This window comes from Cnephaeus nilssonii, assembly GCF_951640355.1.
Source record: "Cnephaeus nilssonii genome assembly, chromosome: 1".
NCBI classification, from domain to species: domain Eukaryota; kingdom Metazoa; phylum Chordata; class Mammalia; order Chiroptera; family Vespertilionidae; genus Cnephaeus; species Cnephaeus nilssonii.
Window position 1 is genome coordinate 56,273,402 of NC_137072.1, and position 24,450 is coordinate 56,297,851.

The following is a 24,450-nucleotide window of genomic DNA, read 5'->3' on the forward strand; positions in this document are numbered from 1 at the left end:
AACAACAACAACAACAAAACAACTAGTGACAACACCAAGTGCTGGGAAGGATGCAGAGATACTTGATCCCATACAATGCTAGTGAAAATGTAATATAGTATCACCACACTGGAAAATATTTTGTCTGTTTCTTAAAAACTAATCATTCACTACCACACTATCTAGCAATTGCACTCCTGGGTGCTTATGCCAGAAAAATGAAAACATATTCACACAAAAACCTGCCCATAAATGTTCTTATCAGATTTATATGTAATAGCTAAAACTGGAAACAACAAAAAATGAATGCCACTTAATAGGTAAATTGCTAAATAAACTTGTACATCTCCTCATGGATTACAACTCAGCAATAAAAATCAATAAACGATTGATACGTGCAACACCTTGGATGGATCTCAAGGGCATTATGCTGAATTAAAAACAAAACAGTCAATTTCAAAAGGCCACATACTGTATGATTTAACTTATATGATACTGTAGAAATGACAAAAATTATAGTAATGGAGAACATATTAGTGGTTGCCAAGCACTGGGGGTGATGGTGGGGAAGGAGGAGTTAGTGTGACTTTAAAGGGGTAGAATGAGAATTTTGTAATGATGGTATAGCTCTATATCTGTATTTCAGTGGTGGCTATACATTCTACACTTGTGATAAACATGGCATAGAACTATATGAATGTACTATACTCATGTCAATTTCCTAATTTTGTAATTGTACTACAATTATTTAAGATGTAACTATTGGGGGAAACTAGGAGAAAGGTACGTGACACATCTTTGTACTTATATCTTTGCAATTTCCTGTGTATATATAATTACCTAAAAATAAACAGAAGAAAGTTTGCTTAAATATTTACAGAATTTATTGCTACATGACAGATTATGGATTATTAATGCTTTGTCCTTCAGAATTTTACTGTACTTTCCTATTATCTCAAAATAGCCTTGTATTACTTGTATAATAAAAAAGAAAATGTATGACAAGAGAATAAAAATAAGCCTAACTTGTTTTTTTGATGGCTCAAGGCTAAAAGTAATTAGCAGGCAGAATGGAGTCTGTGAATGACAAACCTTGAGATGCAGCTTTTCTACAAAATTGTATCTGAAAAGTTGCCTAACCGAGTGATTTCTAGAATCTACTCACATAATTCTCTTCTTCCCTACCTGTTTAACAAAGAGGTAGAAAACAAAAAATTCTCGAAACAATGATTTGGAAGATGGCGGTGGAGGTGAACGGCTGATCTGCTGCCTCGCATGGCAGTTATGGAAAAACAACTAAAAGATGGACTGGTGAGCGCGGCGACTCCTGCTCGCGTCTCCCCAGACCGGGCGGCGGCTCCTCTCAGCCAGCACCGCAGCCGGGGCCATGAGCTCGTGGGCGCCGCGGCAGCTGCTGTGGCGGCGACCGCGGAATTGGCGCAGCGGCTCTCGGTGAAGGAAGAGACCATCTTTCTGCGAGACGGGCTCACCCGCGTCACCGACCTGGCCCAGCTCCCCACTGAGATCCTCGGGGCCCCGGAGACCGCCAACACCGACTTAGAGGATTCTTAAGACTTCCTGTCTTACACTCAAGTCCTCTAGCCATTTTGAGAGAGGAGGACCAAGAAGGCAGCAGAATCAAACAAAGGAACTTCGCACACAGCAATTTCAAAGTTAAACAAAGGAACTTCGCCGCGCACAGAGCGTCTGCCACCCAGAACCACAGGAGAGCTGGCTGAATGGTGGATTTACAGCTAAGAGAGAAGAGGAAAGAGCGAACTCTGGAGAAGCTGAGGTGCGGAGGCGCGTGGGTCGGGGGAAGGGACTTGTGGCTTTTGTTCCAACCCTAGGGGAGATTAGCTCCCCAGACGCCTGCGGGAAGAGGCTGGACTCTCGGCCTTCCTGTCGGAGAGTGGGAGTGACTTCCTTGTGGAGGTGCGCCCAGCAATCAGTGTTTGCTGCGCTGGAGTGCGGAATGAGGGGGCTTGGAAACGTGGAAAACAGAAAAAGCAGACTTACAGCCAGTGCGGTGCGCCTCGCCATGGCCTGGTGGCGCCCTGAGGCCCCGCCCCGCCCTGAGACCCGCCCCGCCCTGGGACCCGCCCCGCTCGTTTTGCAGACCCGCCCCGCACGTCTTGCAGGCACACCTGGGCTCCAAGCAACGGCTTTTGCATGTGGGTGGCCTGCCCTATGGCAGCTTGACCAGATAAACTGCGGTTCTAGTCGGACTGTTCTAGGGACGCTCAGACAGGAGGAGGAAACTGCAGTTTCTGCCGTAAGTCCTGCTGAGTGGTCTCAGGTAGTAGCTGACCTACACACCATTGGAGACCCAGAAACGAGGGCATCTAGTGGTCGGTGTGAGATGACACCAGATTTCAACCACCCGCATAAAGGACACATTCCAGAGGCAGAATCAATGAGCGCCAAAGCCTTGCTGCACCAAGACCCGGCCCATAAATCTGTCTCCTACACAGCAACTCTTCCTTTATAGACACAGAGGATCTGCACGGCCAATTGGCCTGGAGGACAATTCCTCCCAGCGACACCAACAACAATCAAGACTTAACTATACAAAGGAAGACCAAGACGGAGGCATAGGGCGGAAGCCTGATTGCTGCCCACCACAACAATTTTGAGTCTACGACAGGAGAGCGGAACAGACACCATCCAGAACCACCGGAGGGCTGACTGAGCAGACGCTCTACAACTAGAATAAAAGAGAGGGGTACTCGGGATGATGCTGATGCCGGCGACCCAAAGATCACACTTTAAGAACTACGGCTCAGACGACACAGTGGCGGCCTGGAACGTGCTCGGCGCAGTTCCCCCAGCGGTCTCCGGCTGAGGGGAAGGCCCCACTCGCTGCCGAGCACGGACAGACAAGCCCCTAGGAGTCATGGGGTGGGAGACTCCGCGCTTGCTGACCTCCGAGTCCTTCAAGAATCTCAACGCCCCGGAAGCGGCCAGGTGCGCACGCTCGGTGACTGGCCACCGCTGCAGACCCAAGGGCCGACGCAGCCACCCCGGACCAGCCCGCTGCCGCGCACCGGGGCACACCGGAGCTTCGCCGAGCCCGCCGCCCAACGAGTTCTGCGGCGGCTGCCCTGGAGCTCTGAGAAAATGGCCGAAGGAATTACTGAGATGGAATTGACCAACAGGAAATGGGATCAAGAAGACGAAACCCCGCCGGGTCCTGGATCCGGGTGAAGCTGCGTGCCCCTGGGTCTGGGTGAGGCTGGGAACTGGGTCAGGGTGAGGCTGGGCCCCGGGTCCGGGTGAGGCCACGTGCCCCTGGGTCCGGGCGAGGCCATGCGCCCCTGGGTCCGGGTGAGCCCTGGGCCCCGGGTCCGGGCGAGGCCGCGGGCCCCTGGAGCCGGGTGAGCCCTGGGCCCCGGGTCCGGGCGAGGCCGCGGGCCCCTGGAGCCGGGTGAGCCCTGGGCCCCGGGTCCGGGCGAGGCCGCGGGCCCCTGGAGCCGGGTGAGCCCTGGGCCCCGGGTCCGGGCGAGGCCGCGGGCCCCTGGAGCCGGGTGAGCCCTGGGCCCCGGGTCCGGGCGAGGCCGCGGGCCCCTGGAGCCGGGTGAGCCCTGGGCCCCGGGTCCGGGCGAGGCCGCGGGCCCCTGGAGCCGGGTGAGCCTGGGCCCCGGGTCCGGGCGAGGCCGCGGGCCCCTGGATCCGGGTGAGCCTGGCCCCGGGTCCAGGTGAGGCCGTGGGCCCCTGGATCCGGGTGAAGCAGTGCCCCTGGGTCCAGCCGAGACCAAACCAGAGGGAGTCGGACCTGCATTACCACCATTTGTCCACCATCCAGAGCTGAGGGGTCAGTGCCGACATGCACCCATAGGGAACCGGTGGACATTGATATTGGGTCTCAAAAGAACTGTTGGTCCAGAAAGAAACTCACTACAGACTGATTCATTTGCCTGTCAGCATAACTATTATTGCTCGTCGCACATTCAATTCTTATAAGTATATCTATAGTGACACATGATTTCGCTCATCTAGGGGAAATGATGAACAACATAGACTGATGAACAAGAACAGAACCAGAAACAAGGAGGCATCGATCGGACTACCGGGCCTCAGAGGGAGGATAGGGGAGGGTGGGGGGAGGGGGGAGAGATCAACCAAAGGTCTTGTGTGCATGCATATGAGCCTAACCAATGCTTAAGTTCAACAGAGGGTTGGGGCATCCAAGGGGAGGGGTGTGGGATGGGAATGGGGGGATGAGGACAAATATGTGACACCTTAATCAATAAAGAAATTTAAAAAAAAAAAAAACAACAACAAAAAAAAAAACAAAAAAAAAAAAGAAAACAAAAAATTCTCTTTATATATCTTTTTAAAATAAAAAATAAACTGAGGCTATATTCCTGCATTCACTAGAAATGTAAATGCTAGCCTAGAGAAATAATGTTTCTCAAGCCAAATTTATTATAAATTACCTTTAATACTTAGGAATTTTCTAATTAAATAGGCTTTGAAACAAGAAGATACTTGGGTCAGACTTATATGTAGTAGAGAATACTAGTTAAATGCCATGAACATATGTGCATTAGACATTTCTAATGAGTTTCTTTTTTTTAAATATATTTTATTGATTTTTTACAGAGAGGAAGAGAGAGGGATAGAGAGTTAGAAACATCGATGAGAGAGAAACATTGATCAGCTGCCTCTTGCACACCCCCTACTGGGGATGTGCCCGCAACCAAGGTACAAGCCCTTGACCGAAATCGAACCTGGGACCCTTGAGTCCGCAGGCCGACGCTCTATCCACTGAGCCAAACCGGTTCCGGCTCTAATGAGTTTCCATACACTCCTACACCTATTCCCACAGATAAAGCTGTATTTCTGAAATGATGTCACTCTCTATTACCTCCAAGAATTCCAAATTCCTTAACAAGCCTTATCATGCCCTTCAGGATGTGGTCCCACCCTCCTCTTCTATTTCATTTCCCACCACTCTCACATAGCTCATCCCAATCCAGGAAGAAAATTAACATATGTTGATCATTTACCCTTTGCTAGACACCATCCTAAGAGTTTCATTATCTCTGTTGCTTTTGCAAATGACCACGAGTAAGCCACCCCTTCAGTCTGATGAAATTCATCCTTTAAGATCAAGCTCTCAGACAATACCTCAGAAGCTCTGTGATGCCTGACAGATTCTTTCCCTCCTCCCACTGCTCTCCCATGTACTGAGAGAAATACTCCTTCCCTTGTGTTCCCATAGCATTTTATAAATAAGTCTATCAAAGTCCTTGTGTCATTGAATTCTACATTGCTATTTCAGCAAGTAGATTGTGATTCAGGGATACCACTTAAATAACTTTATAGACTCAATGCTTAGTACAGTGTGTACATTGTATATAGATATATAATTAGTTGAGCTAAATGTATGAAGATAATATATTTATTTAGGAGTTTTTATAGTTAGGAATTTCTCCATTTCCAAAAGCATGATTGTAATGATCTCTTTTGATACTGATTTGCTAAAGATAGTTACACAGTTCCTTGAGGGCAAAGAAAAGGTAGAAATCCTTTCATTACAGAGCACCTGCCAGTTGCAACCACTCTCTATTGATATGTTAGGAAAAAAACTCGCCTCCTCCAGTAGATAGAATATTTATGAAGCTCTTTTCCATATGCTTGGAAAGAAATGTATCCCAAATTAGTTTGATTTAGTGACTGCATTAACTCAATATTTTGTTTAGTTCAACCTCAACCATTATGGATAGTAACAGCATTACATTTAAAAGTATGGTGGGATGGACTCAAGCTTATTTATAGCCTTACAACGTGAAATACCTCAAGTTTTACCACCCAAGACTAATCTGACTAAAATTATTAATGACTATAACTGTATAACTATAGTTTCCCCTGTAGCTATTTTCACTTTTATATGGTTTTTGAAAATTGCATCACAACAAAAAACTAATGGAGCTGCTGTTGATGTTATTACCCAGCATTTAATCTGAAAATTCCTTCAAAGCTTCACATGCTCCATTTCACCACTGCAGCCTTTAACCTGGTTACCAACAGAAAAGAAGTGCATTCCATTTTCTAGGTATTTTAAAACAAGTTTGCTACATGTTCTTACTGTTCAATGACAATGAAAAAGCTTGTGTCATTAGAGTCTTGTAGAAATTGCACATTTTCCCCTTGAAACTGAACTGTGCATCTCAATACTACCCATCCCCAAAAGTCACAATCTGTCATAGTTATGTTGAGCTGCCCCTATCGTTAAAGGGATATGAAATTAAACTTGAGTTCTCTTTTTCAAGGAAAATACACCTTCAAAATTTTTATTAATGACAAATGCCAACCAGAAGGGTAGATGCCAAGAAAGATCTAATTTTGCAAAAGGGGTACATTTTATAAAATGTATTAAGCTTTCCAAGAATAAATTTATTGAATTGCTCCCAGCAAACTATGACTTTCTGTCAACCAAGTGTTCAAAAGTAGCTGCTTTCCTCCTCTCACGCACGTCTCTGCAATCACCTCTATCTTTTCTAGTCTGGAGGGATGACTTTGAATTTGGGGGATGAAGATGTAGTTGGTATATGTGTGCTAATTGCAGAGCAAAACTGGACTAGAAAAAGGTACATTGACAAGTATTGCTTCATTTAGTGATGAGCAAATCTTATGACTATAAACAATTAGGAAGCATGACATTGAATGGTATCATAAAAAAAGTTTTTGTCTTTTCTAAGAAAAATCACACTTACAATTTTCCAAGAAAATTTGACATTAGATGCAGATGGAACTTTGAATGTTTCCAAGAAACATTGAAAGCAATTATTTTTACCAAAACAGCTGAGGCATGAAATTAGAAGATACCTTCAAGTTTGGGAAGAGAATTAGGCTTCTTTTAACTTATTTGGCTTTGATTTTCCCCTTTCAAAATTAGACTAGTGATAAGATTAGAATAAAAGAAAGATTTATCATACCCACTGTTGACTTTTAATAATGTGAGTAACATTAGAAAGAAATGTTTTTTTAAAAAAATGAATATTTAGTTATCTTAAATTATGAAATTACACTTGAGGAAAACATCATGTGAAATCATGATTTTTTCCCCATTAGGTTTATTTTTAGAAAAACCTAATGGGTATAAAAATCTGATAGAGGCTTATGCTCCCTCTGCTATTACATGAAATTCTAAATACAAACTAATGCTGGCAAAGTTAGTAATGACTAACTAGTTCACATACATGCATGCACCACGAGGTTGACAACCTCAGTGAAACAGTGACTCAAGCAAACAAATTGTAAGAACAACTAGATAAGGAAAAACTTCAGTAGAGAAGGCTATGGATTAGTATCGAATTGATATGGGTTAGATTTCTACCTCTGACACTATTGACGATGTGATCTTGAGCATTTAACTTCTGATTTTTGTTTATTTTGCAATAAAAATAGTATCTGTATTATTAGTTATTTTAAGGAATAAATGGGAAAATAAATGCTTAATAAATTCATAGTAAATTCTCAGTGAATCTTAACTATACTTTTTGTTGATTACTATTATTATTGTCATTTACAATATAAAATCAATTATTTTATTTAAAATTTTCTTCATTTATTTAAAAGTGCTTCAAAATCAGATCTGAGCTATGGGTTTTTAGTTTTAAGTACACTCAAAATATGACAAACTAAACATAATTGATATGGAATATATTGGTGAGATGAAATACTCTATTTTAAGTTTTAAAGTTACTATTCTTAATGTGATTTCAATTATTGGACCTACCAAGCAATCTTACCTTGAATGGCAGATATCAATTGTAAATATAATCTACTCCTGTTGGGATGTATGCCCATAAAATTGGCCCAACACAAAAATCTTCTAACTTTCATTACTCTATTTCCTCAGACCAATTGTGGAATTGAAGAATGCAGTAATTTATATCCCTATACTTAGCAATGAATATGGCAATGGCACATCCTTAATGATATTCTTTAAAAACAACTAGCCCATCCTATAAGGTGTGGGATGGGAACTGGTGTGGTACATTTAAAACATGAGCTTTAGAATCAGAAAGATTTCAAGTTTGATCTTTAATTAATAATTTATTAGCTGCATAATTTAGTTCAAGTTACTTATCTTTTCAACTTCAGTTGTAAAATAGGTTATTAAAAGTATGTAGTTCAGAAGATGGTTGTAAATATTAAATGAGCCAATGAATGTTAAACATTTAGCACAGTCTGGCATCTTATGAATGTTAAATAAATAGTAATTATTATTTTCATAATTTTACTGATTTCATGGCTGGGTGGTTGTAATACTTTTCATTATTGCTTAAAATATGATTCTGGCCTGGTTGGCGTGTCTCAGTGGTTGAGCATTGACCGATGAATCAGGAGGAACATGGTTTGATTCCCAGTCAGGGCACATGCCTTGGTTGCGGGCTCGGTCCCTAGTGTGGGGCAGGCAGAAGGCAGCCAATTAATGATTCTTTCTCATCATTGATGTTTCCATCCTTCTCTCCCTCTCCTTTCCTCTCTGAAGTACACACACACATATATACACATATGTATATTTAAAAAATATGATTCTGATGGGATCATCAGTTCTATAACCTACTAGAGGCCTGGTGCATGAAATTCGTGCATGGGGAATGGTGGTGTCCCTCGGCCTGGCCTGTGCCCTCTTGCATTCCGGGACCCCTCGGGGGATGTCTGACTGCTGGTTTAGGCCAGATCCCTTCAGTCAGACATCTGGCAGTCAGACATCCCTCTCTAAATCCAGGACCGCTTGCCCCTAACTGCTCGCCTGCCTGCTCACTCCTCACTGCTCGCCTGCCTGCCTGCCTGCTCGCCCCTCACCACTTGCCTGCCTGCCTGCTCAGTGTGCATCATAGTGACCAGTTGTTCTGGCCGTTCCCCCTTAACAGTTGCTTAGGCTTTTGTATATATAGATGCCACATATAGAACTGGCCATAAGGGTAATAAATTTAGAGTATGAGACTTTGTACCAAAGATCTATCTGTGAAAACAACTTGAGGAGAATGATTTGATGAGAGAAGTTGGAAATACCATTTTTGTAAATGGATGAAAAAATTTACTGTCTATTGTCATTATTAGTTGACTTTGGGGTTTAATTTGTATACCACAAGCAATGAAAAAACCTTACTTAGTTCTTTAGAGATCAATAATTCTCTATTTTATTTTTAGTATTGTCTATATCACATAATAGTTTGTGACTATTAGAATTCATTTACATATTTTAAGACAAGTTATTTTTATTTTAAAAATAACTTAAATCCCCATGAATTTCTTGATCAATCTGATTATTATAATTTTGAATTATTGGTTTTGTTGAGAAATGAATGCTCTTCAACTTTAGCAAAGTCAAACTACCTTGCCTTTGGATGAATAAAACATTTTCAGGGAAATTTGTTAAAATAATATATAGAACATTGACTTAGGTAACATTTAGGATTTAAGTGAGTGAATTACAGTTAATGACAATTTACCCCAATTTCAGCTGGAAAAAGAGCAGTTTTAATAGCCACATCTTATATAATAAAAGGTTAATATGCAAATCGACCGAACGGCAGAAAAATGGGTTGCTATGATGAGCACTGACCCTCAGGGGGCGGATGCTCAACTCAGGAGCTGCCCCCTGGGGGTCAGTGCGCTCCCCATATATATATGTTTAACACTATCAATCTTTGCCTTGAGTAATATATATATCACATATATATATATTAGTATTAGTCCTTGTCCTTCATTTTTACGATGCTGCCCAGATATAGTCATACATTGTGGAGTTTAAAATTCTGAATATGTGTTATCCTTTCAGAAAAATGTGGGAAGCAATGTTCAAATTATTCCCAGAATTTTATTTTATAAAAAACCTCTACTAATACTATATTTTCAGGAGTTGGACTATCCTGTGATATCTATATATCACAAAATTAATCCTTTACTCTAAAGGAAGTCATAAATTTATTATCAGAAGCCATATATGTATTAAATGCTTTGGCACTCCTGTCATTTACCATGCTTTGTGGCTACTGGAATCTTTGTCTACTTACAGGATGGAGCTTTCAATGCGGGTGATAGTGAGGAAAGCAGCAAGGTTTGCTGTGTAAGATGAGATGACAATCAAAGCAAACAGCCACCAAGCGCCCATCATCATTCGGGTAGCCAGTGTTGTGTATGGGACCTCCCCACCTGTGGAAAGAAGCAAAGAGAATAAGAGAAGATCAACAAGTATTAATTGAGAATTCTGAGGTCATACACATTCAATATCAAGTTAATTCTTAAGTAGTGAGAAATCTTCACACATAACATCAGCATAGATTTTGGTATTTTGCTTATGTTCATTACTTCATATTTAATTCTCTTTTATGAGACTCTGTGGGATCCAGTCAAAAAGAAGCATGATAAACATTTAGTACTAGAGGCCCGGTGCATGAAATTCGTGCATGGGGGGTGGGAGTGTCCCTCAGCCCAAGGGGGGGGGTGGGGGTGTTCCTCAGCCCAACTTGCACCCTCTCCAATATGGATCCCACTGGGATCGGGCCTAAACGGGCAGTAAGACATCCCTCTCATAATCCGGGACTGCTGGCTCCCAACCGCTTGCATGCCTGCCTGCCTGATTGCCCCTAACTGTTTCTGCCTGCCAGCCTGATCACCCCCTAACCACTCCCCTGCCAGCCTGATCACCCCCTAACTGCTCTCCTGCTGGCCCGATTGCCCCCAACTGCCCTCCCCTGCCGGCCTGGTCACCCCTAACTGTCCTCCCCTGCAGGCCTGGTCACCCCCAACTGCCCTCCCCTGCCGGCCTGGTCGCCCCTAACTGCTCTCCTCTGCTGGCTTGGTTCCCCACAACTGCCCTCCACTGAAGGCCTGGTCCCCCCAAATGCCCTCCCCTGCCAGCCATCTTGTGTCCACATGGAGGCACATGGGGGCAGCCATCTTTGACCACATGGGCGTGGCCATCTTGTGTATTGGAGTGATGGTCAATTTACATATTACTCTTTTATTAGATAGGGTAATATGTTTAAATGATATTTCTTCCATCTTTTTGTTCAACCCTAGAATTAGTTACCCTCTTTTTATAACCACAGATACACACTTAATTATTCACTAGTTAGGTGATATAAATACTATTATGATTCTGTTTAATACAACTTTTTTCAGACTTCTAGTTCAATAAGTAATATCGAATATTTGTTGTTGTTAAGTTCCCTAGGATCATAGGTTACCAATGATCTTGGGGTCACATATATTGGTATTGGCTTCAGCAGCATCACATATGGGTTGTTCTCCTAGTTGACTAGTTACTCTTTATGATCTTGTAGAATCTTCCTCTTCATCTTCTAAATGTTGGAGTGCCTTTGGGCTTCCTCTCTAGATTGCATCTGTTCTCTGTCCACATATCCACCTCAACTAATCTCAAGTCCCCTAACTTTGAGTATCATCACAGTACATTTTGGTAACACTCAAGCTCCACTCTCTCTAGAAAGCTATAGATAAACTAGAGGCCTGGGGCATGAAATTCATGCATGGCAAGAGGGGTGTGTGTGTCCCTCAGCCCAGCCTGCACCCTCTACAATCTGGGACCCCTCAAGGGATTCCGACTGCCCGTTTAGGCCCGATCCCACCAGGGCAGTCGGACATCCCTCTCACAATCCAGGACTGCTGGTTCCCAACTGCTAGCCTGTCTGCCATCCTGATCACCCCCTAACCACTTCCCTGCCAGCCTGATTGCACGCAACTGCTCCCCTGACAGCCTGATTGCCCCTAACTGCCCTCCCCTGCTGGCCTGGTTCTACCCAACTGCCCTCCCCTGCAGGCCTGGTTGCCCCCAACTGCCATCCCCTGCAAGCCTGATCCCCCCACTGTCCTACCCTGCAGGCCTGGGTCCCCCCCAACTATCCTCCCCTGCAGGCCTGGTTGCCCCCAACTTCCCTCCTCTGCTGGCCCAGTCAACCCTAACTGCCCTCCCCTGTAGGCCTGATCACCCCCAACTGCTCTCCCTTGCAGGCCTGGTCCCTCCCAACTGCCCTCCCCTGCAGGTCTTGTCTCCCCCAACTGCCCTCCCCTGCAGGCCTGGGTCCCCCCCAACTATCCTCCCCTGCAGGCCTGGTTGCCCCCAACTTCCCTCCTCTGCTGGCCCAGTCAACCCTAACTGCCCTCCCCTGTAGGCCTGATCACCCCCAACTGCCCTCCCTTGCAGGCCTGGTCCCTCCCAACTGCCCTCCCCTGCTGACCTGATTGCCCTCAACTGCCCTCCCTTGCTGGCCATCTTGTGGTGGCCATCTTGTGTCCACATGGGGGCGGCCATCTTGTGTGTTGGAGTGATGGTCAATTTGCATATTACTCTTTTATTAGATAGGATGTTTACATGATTTCCACTTGGAATCTAATGGATATTTCAGACATCAAATTTAAAACAAAACACTTCATTTTCACTCCTAAATTCACTCTCCAGTCCACACTGTCTCAAGGAATAGCACCACCCTTTACTCTCTAGCTTAGAACAAATACTTAGGAATTTTCCAACATCCCATCCAGTAGCAAGTCCAGTCACCTTTACCTTCAAACTATATACCAAATTCTACCTCATCTCATCAATTCCAGTTCTATCACCTTTTCTTTGACTGTACTGCTAAACCATTTAAATGATTCTCTGTTTACATCTTGAGCATTACCACTCCCAATTCTATCACCATAGTGCACATTAAAAAAAAAAAAAAAAAATATATATATATATATATATATATATATATATATATATTTTTTTTTTAATATATATATTAAATATATATATTTATATATATATATTGAGTGGCCAGATTATTATGCATTCAGAGATCATAATAATCTGGCCACTCAGTGTGTGTGTGTGTGTGTGTGTGTGTGTGTGTGTGTGTATGTATGTGTATGTATATATATATATATATATATATATATATATATACATATATATATATATATGTATATATATACACACACATATATACACACACACATACATATATATATACACATACATATACATATATATATATATTTTAATTGAACTTATTGGGGTGACACTGGTTAACAAAATTATATAGGTTTCAGGTGCACAATTATACAACACATCATCTGTACATTGTATTGTATGCTGACTACCCCAAGTCAAGTCTCCTTCCATGCATTTTAAAAATGAGAATGTGATCACAATATTCCCCTGATCAAAACTTCCAGTGTATTGCCATCAGTCTTGAAAAAAAAAAAGGCCAAAATCTCTACCAAAGCATACCAGTGCCTACATGACCTAATATAAGGTCAACTTCCTGAACTTATATCTTATTCCACTATCTTGATAACCTTCTTGCAATTTTTTTCTAAATTGATTTCTGTCATAGGACCCTTGCACTTGCAATGTTTTATGCCAGGAATTATATTTTTAATATTAAAATGACTTTTCCCTTCAATTTATTGAAGTTTCTGCTCAATAATACTCTTCACAAACACACTATTACCAATATATTGAAAATAACTCCCCACAACCCATACTTGCAATCTCCTTATCATTTATTTATTTTTTATTATTGTCTAAAGTTTTACATATGTCTCCTTTTTCCCTGATTGACCCCCCCACCCCAGCCATTCCCATCCCAAGCAAGCCTCCACCTCCCCAGTGTCTGTGTCCATTGGTTATGCTAATATGCATGTATACGAGTCCTTTGGTTGCTCTCTAACACCCCCCCTCCACCCATTTCCCCTTCCATTTGTCTCTGGATCTATTTTTGTTCATCAGTTTATGTTGACCATTATATTCCACATATGAGTGAGATCATGTGATATTTATCTTTCTCCAACTGGCTTATTTCACTTAGCATAATGCTCTCCAGTTCCATCCATGCTGTTGCAAATAATAAAAGTTCCTTCTTTTTTATAACGGCATAGTATTCCATTGGGTAGATGTACCACAGTTTTTTAATCTACTCATCTGCTGATGGGCACTTAGGCTGTTTCCAAATATTAGCTATGGTAAATTGTGCTGCTATGAACATAGGGGTACAAACATCCTTTCTGATTGGTATTTCTGGTTTCTTGGCAATCTCCTTATCTTTAAATATCATATCTTACCATATTTCATATATTTTTGTTTATTTTTCTCCTTCATTATATAGTTTCTGATATAGGAACAGTTTCTGTCCCCTATAAGGTAGGTAAATATTTATTGAATTAATATATGTTTTATATAAAATTAATAATACTTTTAAAAGAAATTAGGCTTATGTTAATACTAAAATTAGATCAAGGACATATAATACTAGATTTGCCCAGGTCCATCAATATTTGAATGACTTAACAGGATTCAATTAATTATAATATCAGGCAGATTTTTATGCCAATCATTATTTTTCACTCTGTAATATCTAAATTTTCAGTGTAGTTCAAATATACCCTTTGGCTATTTTCCTAATGTAATATACTCAGAACAGGCTAACCTCTGATATCTGATACACATTTTTCAAAAGCAATTGTAATGAATTTCAGTTAGTTTCCTCTTTAAGGAAAATATTGACCCAACTTTTAAAAAATAAAGCAAAATAAAATATTTTTAAATCTACATGGCAAATTCCTGGACAAAATGACTAATTGAAAAAAATAATAAAATATGAACAAAATGATAGCTAAAGATGGAAAGATGTGCATAACAAAATGGGACAAAAATTAATGACTGAAAAGGCTAATTGAAGGTTAGTTTCATAAAGTTCAACCTTTAATAGAGTTGATATCACTTATATGAAAGAATATTTGTTGAACTTTCTTCATCCATGGCATATAATCTGCACTTTGGGTAACTCAAATATTTTTGGAGAATCTAAATAAAATAATATTTGATTTGATATCTGCACTTACAAATTAAATGCTAAAAGTAATGGGAGTCTTGACTTCCAATTTTTGTAATTCTGAATAATCCTACTGAGAGCAACTAGAAAAATTGAGCATGTAATGCATTTAAGAGCTGAAGAGGCAGTGAAAATTAGGAGACCAATATCTCAAAGAAAAAAAAAATAAACCTCATAAATGTGACCTTATATTTAGAACTACTTTTCCCAGAAGGATAAATGCCAATTTATCATGAGGAAACCAAGAGACTGAGAAGCTGAGTAATGCTTTTGAAAGTCTTCAAAGGTTAAGTGGCTATAAAAATTAAGGCCCAGGGCTTGCCAAGTGAGGATAGGACTAAGAAAACCAGATAATCTTCATGTGCTTAGAAATCAATAGTTGCAAGTCTATTAAGCCACGGATCAAAGAAAAATCACAAGAGAAATAAAATATTTTGAATATGATAATAAAAAAAATACTCCATACCAAAACTCCATGTTTAAATAGCTGATGGGATGCCACTAACTTTGTGTTTAGAGGGAAATTCCTTGCCTATAATGTGTAAGAAAAGAAGGCTAAAAACCAATGAGCTCATCAATTTTAAGTTTAAATCAAGGTCAACCTAAAGAACATAGAAGCAAGGAAAGAGTAAATAAGAAAAGAATAAGCCCTAACTGGTTTGGCTCAGTGGATAGAGCGTTGGCCTGTGGACTGAAGGGTCCCAGGTTCGATTCTGGTCAAGGGCATGTACCTTGGTTGCGGGCACATCCCCAGTAGGGTGTGTGCAGGAGGCAGCTGATTGATGCTTCTCTCTCATTGATGTTTCTAACTCTCTCTCCCTCTCCTTTCCTCTCTGTAAAAAATCATAAGATGTATTTTTTTTAAAGAAAATAATAAATGTAAGAGCAAAAATCAATAAAATAGACAAAAAGTACAAAAGAGAAGGTTGATCTAACAGTAGTTTGGTCACTTGAAAAGACCTTTAAAACTATTAATATTGATCACAAAATTAGGGAAAGGCACAAAAAATAAATAATAGGAGGAAAAAGGGTACTTTGTTGCAGATGTTATAGACATTGGAAGGATAAAAATAGGAAGTTCTCAGTAAAATTTTAAGCCAATTAATTTGAAAATTGAGATGATATGGCCAAATTCCTAGAAAAGTTGCCACAAAAAGAAATAGAAAATTTGAATGATTTATAACTATTAAATATATTTGAATCCATAATTAAAAATTACCCACTAAAATATTCAAGGCCTTACATGGAAAAATATAACATGTTCTTATAAAATTAACTCTAATTTTACACGAGTTTTCTTGATATTAGAAAAAAAAGCAAGACAACTTTCCATACATTTTATAGAAAAGGCACAACTTAGATATCAAAATTAGACAAGATTATTCCAAGAAAGGAAAATTACAGGCCAATATTTCATGACTATAGATACAAAAGACTTAACATAAGTTAGCAAAGTGAAAATTGCAATAAATAAATAGCATATTGGATTTATTATCTGAAAGCAAGGGTTGGTTTAGCACTCAAAAATCAACATTGGAATTTACTTCATTAACAATACAAAGGAATAAAATCCTATAATCATCTTGGTAGATGCAGAAAAGGGGCAGATAAAAGTCAATATCCAGTCTTAAAAAAGAAACCTAGAATTAATTCAGCAAAGTAGAAATAAAAGAACTATTCTTAGTCTCACAAAGAGTATTTTCAGAATCTCTATAGGAAACATCACTACTTATAAATAAGTATTTTTAAAAACTATCTAAAGGCTACAAGCTGTTATCACTTCTATTCAATTGAAGGTACTCAACAATGTAGTACAACAAGACAAAAAATAACTAAAAATACTAAGGATTGGAAAGAATGAAATAAAAGTTATGAATTGGAGATTATATGATTATGTATGTAGAAAATCTAAGAGAATACAGGATAAAGTTCTAAAATTAAGCTAGTTATTAGTTTTTATGGTAAAGTGTTAAAAAATCAAACATATACTAGTATGTATATATCAGCAACAAACTTTTAAAATGTGGAATTAAAAATATATATTATTTGCAATTAAAACCATCAAACACCTGGGAATAAAGGTGAAAGACCTCTAAATGAAAATCTATAAAACGTCTTTCAATGAAATAAAATAAGGTTAACAAAATGAACAAATATATTATGTTTATTGATTGAAAGCCTCAGTATTATAAACATATAAAATCTTCACAATTTGATCTATAGATTCAGTGAATTGTCAATAAAAATCCCAGGTTCTCTGTGTGAGGAGGAGAGAGAGAGGAAGAAAAGAGAGAATGATAGAAAAGCTCAATGTAAAATTTGTATGAAATTTCAAAAGGACAAAAATAGCCAAGACAATTCCAAGAAGAAGAAAAGACTGGTTCTAGCTGACTCTACTTTTGCATGGTAATAAAAACAGTTGGTTATTTGTACAAGGATAGACCACATCCATGAAAATTATCCATGTGTAATCAATATGTGATTTACTCCCTGCTGGTACTGCAGTACTGTACAGTAAGAGAGGTCTTTTCAATAAGTATTATTAGGTCAATTTGGATATATATGAAAAATAATGAAACTTGTATAATAACTTATAACATATATAAAAATCAATACCAAGTAGCATATATATATATTGTATTATAAAGTAGATAATAATTAAAAAAATGGGTGAGAAACTTCATAAAAGATAACCAAAAGTCCAAAATATATATGAAAAGGTAGCAATCTCATTTGTTATCAAGGATACACAAACCAAAAGAAAAATGTAATACCACTACAGAGCCACGAGAATGATTAAAATAAAAAAATAGATAATATCTAGTGTTAGCAAGGATGTGGGGCTACAAGAATGCTTGTACCCTGTTGTTAGGATTCTGAATTGGTTTAATCCCTTTGATAAATAATTTGGTAGTATTTCTGAACATTATTATATGCATATCTAAAGACTCAGCAATTTCATTTCTTAGGTACATACTCTTAAGTGGAATATGTGTACCAAGTGACATACACAGGAATGTTCATAGAAACATCCTATCTAATGAGAGTAATATGCAAATTGACCATACTTCCGCTATACCCACAAGCCACGCCCACCAGCCAATCAGGAGCAAGCACGCAAATTAACCCACCAAGATGGCTGTGGCCACAGAGCGAGCAGGAGGCTTGGGTTTCCCTGGTAATGGAGGAAGCCAAGCTTCCCGCACACCCTGGCTGGCCCTGGACTCCACTCAAGGCTACAAAGTTTAAATTATAGAAGATAAATAAATCCCAGATACTAGGCCTCCTCTTGGGTCACTGGGGAGGTGTGGCCAGCCTGCAAACTATCATAGTCCCCTCGCCCAGGCCACTCCATGCCCCAAGGGAACCCCCACCCTGATCCGGGACACCCTTCAGGGCAAACCAGCTGGCCCCTACCCGTGCACCAGGCCTCTATCCTATATAATAAAAGAGTAATATGCAAATTGATCACTCCAACACACAAAATGGCTGCCCTTATGTGGTCAAAGATTCTGCCCCCATGTAGACACAAGATGGCCACCACAATATGGCCAGCAGGGGAGGAACCAGGTCTGCAAGGGAGGGCAGTTGTGGGAGATCAGGCCAGCAGGGGAGGGCAGTTGGGGACAATCAAGCCTGCAGGGAAGGGCAGTTAGGGGTGACCAGGACGGCAGAGGAGGGAAGTTGGGGGTGACCGGACCTGCAGGGAAGAGCAGTTGGTGGGGACCCAGGCCTGCAGGGGAGAGCAGTTGGGGGGGGGGAACAAGGCCTATAGGGGTGGGCAGCTGGGGGGGACCAGGCCTGCAGGGGAGGGCAATTAGGGGAAATTGGGCTGGCAGGGGAGCAGTTAGGCATCAATCAGGCTGGCAGGGGAGTGGTTAGGCGATGATCAGGCTGGCAGGCAGAAGTGGTTAGGGGCAATCAGGAAGGCAGGCAGGCGAGCAGTTGGGAGCCAGCAGTCCTGGATTGTGAGAGGGATGTCCCAGATTGGAGAGGGTGCAGGCTGGGCTGAGGGACACACCCCCACCCCCTATGCACAAATTTTGTGCACCAGGCCTCTAGTTATTTATAATGGCCCCAAGCTGGAAACAGCCTAAACATCCTTGAAGAGTGGAATGTATAAATAAAATCTGGTATATATTTATACAGTGGAGTATTACATAGCAATGAAAAGAACAGATTTCATTTCTATATAACACCATAAATGGATTTCACAAACTAAACATTAAAAAAATGTATATTTTTATTGAGTTCAGAGAGGAAGGGAGAGATAGAAACACCAATGATGAGAGAGAATCATTGATTGGCTGCCTCCTGCATGCCCCACATTGGGGATCTAGCCCACAACCCAGGCATGTGCCCTGACTGGGAATCGAACTGTAACTTCCTTTGAAATGAGCCACGTTGGCTGGGATCAAACTAAATTTTGAGTAAAAGAATGCATACCAGGCCTAACCAGTTTTGCTCAGCAGTTAGAGTATTGGCCGGCATCCTGAAGGGTCTCAGGTTCGATTCCTGGCAAAGGGCACATATGTCGGTTGCAGGCTCAATCCCTGGCGCCAGTTGGGGCGCATGTGGGAGGCAACCAGTCAATGTGTCTCTCTCTCTCACATCTCTCTCCTCCCCACCCCCCTTCTCTTTCCCTTTCCCTTCCACTCTCTCTAAAAATCAATGAAGAAAATATCATTGGGTGAGGATTAACAAACAAAACAAAAAAAAGAATGCATGATAGTTTCTGTATGATAGTCTTACAGAAACAAGCAACATGAGTAGTAGTGCTATCCCTTGAATGGTTACCTTTGGAGTTAGAAAATAATGGTTGAGACAGGGCAATGGGTGACATGTCACTGGTAATGTTCTATCTTTCCTTGGGTAGTAATTGCACAGGTGTTCTAGTGCTGATAATTGATTGAGCGGCACATATTTTTATTCACTTTTCTGTATGTAAATAATATTTTTCCATTTAAAAAACTAAATAAAATTAGAAAGAAGAGAAAAGCATGAGTTTAACAAAGACCATTATTTTCCTTACTTTCTTTCCTTTATGTACACATTTAGGGAAACAAACGGTATTTTCATAGGTTCAGGATGCTAGAAGAGACAATCAGGTAAAAGACAAAAAATTATCTGCTAAATTAAAAACACAACCTCACTTTGCTAAGGCATGGCAGAAATTAGACTGGCAGTTCCTGACATATCATGGTGAGCAAAAGTCTAACTCAAGAGCTGGGTGTTTTAATCCCAAAACTCCCCGGGGGGTGTGAGCTTCCCTACATTATTCTGCAGAAGCATGTGAAATTTCTATTTTCCAAGTGACCCCTCTGTCATAAGGAAAATCTCTCTGACACAGATTTGCATTTTGATGTGACTCGTTTGCCACATCAAAAAGTATGTCAACCTTGCTACTGTATATATTATCTTGCTTATACAATTTGTTAAAGGAATAAAATAATGTATTGGCCTCAGGCAAGATTATGAAGCTTGATAATTTCATCTGAATCAGGCAACAATTTATCGCTATAAGTCTAATTCTGTGTGAGTATATACACATCTTTGTGTTTGCCTAAAACTATGAAGAGTAATTAATTATTTACAATTTGACTGTTTGGTAAATCAGCTTTTCTTAGGTTTATAAACTCACAAAGTGTTTATTATATAACTAGAGGCCTGGTGCATGAAATTCGTGCATGGAGGGGGGTGTCCCTCAGCCCAGCCTCTACCCTCTCCAATCTGGGACCCCTTGAGGGATGTCCGACAGCCCGTTTAGGCCCGATCCCACCAGGATCGGGCCTAAACGGGCAGTCGGACATCCCTCTCAAAATCCAGGACTGCTGGCTCCCAACTGCTCGTCTGCCTGCCTTCCTGATTGCCCCTAACTGCTTCTGCCTGCCAGCTGACCACCCCCTAACTACTCCCCTACCAGCCTGATTAATGCCTAACTCCTCCCCTGCCAGCCTGTTTGCCCCCAACTGCCCTCCCTTGCAGGCCTGGTCCCTCTCAACTGCCCTCCCTTGAAGGCTTGGTGCCTCCCAACTGCCCTCCCCTGCTGGCCATCTTGTGGTGGCCATCTTGTGTCCACATGGGGGCAGGATCTTTGACCACATGGGGACAGCCATATTGTGTGTTGGAGTGATGGTCAATCTGCATATTACTCTTTTATTAGTTAGGATAGAGGTCTGATGCAGGGGTGGTAGCTAACTGGTTTGCCCTGAAGGGTGTCCCAGATCAGGATGGGGGTTCCCTTGGGGCGTGGGGCAGCCTGAGCAAGGGGCCTGTGGTGGTTTGCAGGCCAACCATGCCCCCTGGTGACCCAAGCGGAGGCCCTGGTATCTGGAATTTATTTACCTTCTACAATTGAAACTTTGTAGCCTGGAGCGGAGCCAAGCCTCCTGCTCACTCAGTGGCCGGCAGCTATTTCTGTTGGGGTTAATTCACCTTCTATAATTGAAACTTTGTAGCCTGGAGTGGAGGCCTGGGCTAGCCAGGGCAGGTGGAAAGCTTGGCTTCCTCCGTTGCCTGGGAAACCTTGCTCTCTGTGGCTGTAGCCATCTTGGTTGGGTTTATTTGCATATCTGCTCCTGATTTGCTTGTGGGTGTGGCTTGTGGGTGTATCAGAGTTAGGGTCAATTTGCATATTACTCTTTTATTAGGTAGGATCTGGGACTGTGAAACTCTTTTATGAAACATGGTTTAAAAAAAAAGAACAAAAATTGCTACCTTTTCTTATAAACATTCCTTTTTCAAGAGTTGGCTCCTTATTGGCTTATTTGGAAAAATGTCTAAAAACACATAGCAAGTACAAAACTCCCAATATTAGGGACAACTAAATATGTTCAATGAGCCTGGTCATTTGGAGTGTCAATAAATATTAGAATGTTTCACACTTACAAAAAATTTAGAAAAGATGCACAAGTATATTGTTGGAAATTAGTCATTGCTAGGGCACTATTCTATATTTAAAGATGGGAGAGAATGTAAATATCTCCCAAATGCTTAAGATAGGTCAGTCCCATTTACATACTAATCTATTTTTTGAAGCTCATTCATAAATAGTCAAATTGAGAGAATGACTGTAATCAGATTTGTGAATGCTTTACTATTTTTTCCTTTGGTGGAGTGTGCAGAGGTATAAGGAGGGGCATGTGAGCTACGTACATGGTTTGCCATTGGCCACAGGTTAGTAGGTCCATTATCCAAATAGCTGTGAAAGGTAGGGCAGGTTTCTATAATGTAGTATGTCTATCATTGGTACAACAGAGGGCTTTAGGTGGTAGGGAGAAATCAAATCAAATCATATTGTACTAGAGGCCCGGTGCACAAAATTTGTGCACTGGAGGAGGGGTCCCTCAGCCCAGCCTGCACCCTCTCACAGTCTGGGAGCCCTTGGGGGATGTCTGCCTGCTGGCTTAGGCCCAATCAGGCCTAAGGTAGCAGTTAGACATCCCTCTCACAGTCCAGGGCTCTTGCAGTCCAGGACCCCTGGCTCATTACTGCCCGCCTGCAGTGGAGGCAGGAGAGATTCCCGCCACCACTGCTGCACTCACCAGCTGTGAGCCCGGCTTCTGGCTGAGCAGTGCACCCCTGTGGGAGTGCACTGACCACCAGGAGACAGCTCCTGTGTTGAGCGTCTGCCCCCTGGTGGTCAGTGCACGTCATAGCGACCGCATATTCCGCTGTTTGGTCGATTTGCATATTAGGGTTTTAGTATATAGGATTATGTTGAGGAAGTTGTTCCATTTAAAAGTATCTTTAGTATTATTTTATCATAGCAAGAACAAAGCTTCAGTTTGGTGATACCACATTTCTTTAAGATTATGAATCTATTGTTATAAAGGCAAGGCAAAGCTCATACTCCTTTTGGCAGGCAACAGAAACTAATCAGAATTAATAATGTTGTTTCATTTATATCACACTGATGTTATAGTCATTTTCTATTAGTATTTAATGCAAATAGCATGGCTTTTATATTTATCTTAAGGAATGCAATCTTTATTAACAATAACTTTTTACCCCCTTAAGAATCTTAGTTTCAAACATTTCACTCACTTATGCCATCTTCTACTTTTGAGCTTCCTCCCTCTATCAAATCTGCAGTCCCACCAAGATCTAACTAAAATCTATTGACCCTACCACCTTTTCACTATTCCTTTCTACCACTTAGCTATACTTCCCTCTAACCCAGCTTAAATTCAGTGACTTGTTAAAAGCAATTCATTGCATTTATATTGAACTCTTTGAAGTCCTCTCAGCAGAGCCCCATATGAAGTCAAATCCAACTCTTTCCCTGCTCTGTGTATAAACTGTGTGGCTGAATGTATCTGTGGAATAACAAAAATGTGCAGGTAGTTTTAAATTCATGGTCACAAACTTCAAATGAGCCTTTAACCCTTTGCACTCGCTTGCTTTTTTCTCGATTCATTTATTCTAATGCTAACCGTGTCGAGTCACACTCGACATCCGAGTGCAAAAGGTTAATATAGCCTTGCAGTTATATTACATCTCCCTAGAAATTCTCCCCCCACTGTTTTAGACATTTATTTCAGCATTTGTCTTTCTTCTAATACCCCAAACTCCACCCCACCCCATCCTCACTCTCGGAAGTTGATCATGGTATTGATTCCATTTATTTACTTACTTACTTACTTATTTATTTTTGCATAAATTTCTTTCTTTTTTATTGAATTTATTGGGGTGACATTGGTTGATAAAATTAAATAGGTTTCAGGTGCATAATTTTGTAATATATCATCTGTACATTGTTTTTGTATAGTGTTCCCAAGTCAAGTCTCCTTCCAGCAATCTCAAGAAAATTCCAAAGAAAAGCAAGGTCCAAAACAGTTTACAGTGTGCACTTTAGGGTAAAAGAGGAGGAAATGTGCTTATATTTTCAAAATTAAACAATAAGAAAACAAACCAAAAAATACATATGGGGAGTTCTTTTGCGGGGCGGGGAGGGGGAGGGCAGGGGGAAAGGGACAAGGGTGAAATTAAGACTTCTGTGACTGTGCTTTGTTAGTGTTAAATTCAGAATAGGTGACTGGTTTACACAATTAAAAGAAGGTTAAATTATAAAAGAGCAAATTGAAAACAAGCGGATACAAACAAACTTGAGAGTATATCAAGTTAGTGACATAATTATACAGAAGAAAGAATTACACCCAATGGCTTTAATACACACTGCCTGCTTCCCCCACTGAGGGCGCAGTGCTTTGGGGGGTGCTCTTCTCGGGCTGCAGTAGCTATTCATTCCCCTTGCCCTTTGGACCTAGGAGTGATAATAGCTCCCTCTGTGACTAATGGGTATTCTAGGTGTTCTATCAACCTTTTGTTACTTTCTCAAAACTCTACCCACATCAATGTAGAGTCCTTGAGTAAATCTTCCTCGTTTTCCTAGACAGATCACACCATCCATTTCCTACCTGGTAGTATGTTTGGTCCCAGGAAACAAAACCACAAAATAGCACTCTGGAGCTGAATTTCTAGTGCATATCTAGTGTAGTGCATATTGGTAGGAAATGGAACACTGACAATCCACAGCCTGTGATTACATTATGATTATTCAAGTTACCACCAGTGTTGGCATTAGACAAAGTGCAGGTGGAATGCAGGT

The 24,450-nt window shown here is 41.1% G+C and overlaps 1 protein-coding gene across 2 annotated transcripts in view; it reads right to left on the minus strand.

Annotated features, from left to right (window-relative positions):
• The window catches only part of GRID2 (glutamate ionotropic receptor delta type subunit 2), a gene marked incomplete at its 3' end in the record, with an annotated part of 1,404,804 nt that overhangs the window by 286,489 nt on the left and 1,093,865 nt on the right, over positions 1 to 24,450 (minus strand). For both annotated transcript variants that reach the window (XM_079766351.1, XM_079766350.1), the window contains one exon: positions 10,017 to 10,155. In XM_079766351.1, the coding sequence (XP_079622477.1) occupies positions 10,017 to 10,155 (139 nt within the window). The remainder of the gene's footprint in view (positions 1 to 10,016; positions 10,156 to 24,450) is intronic.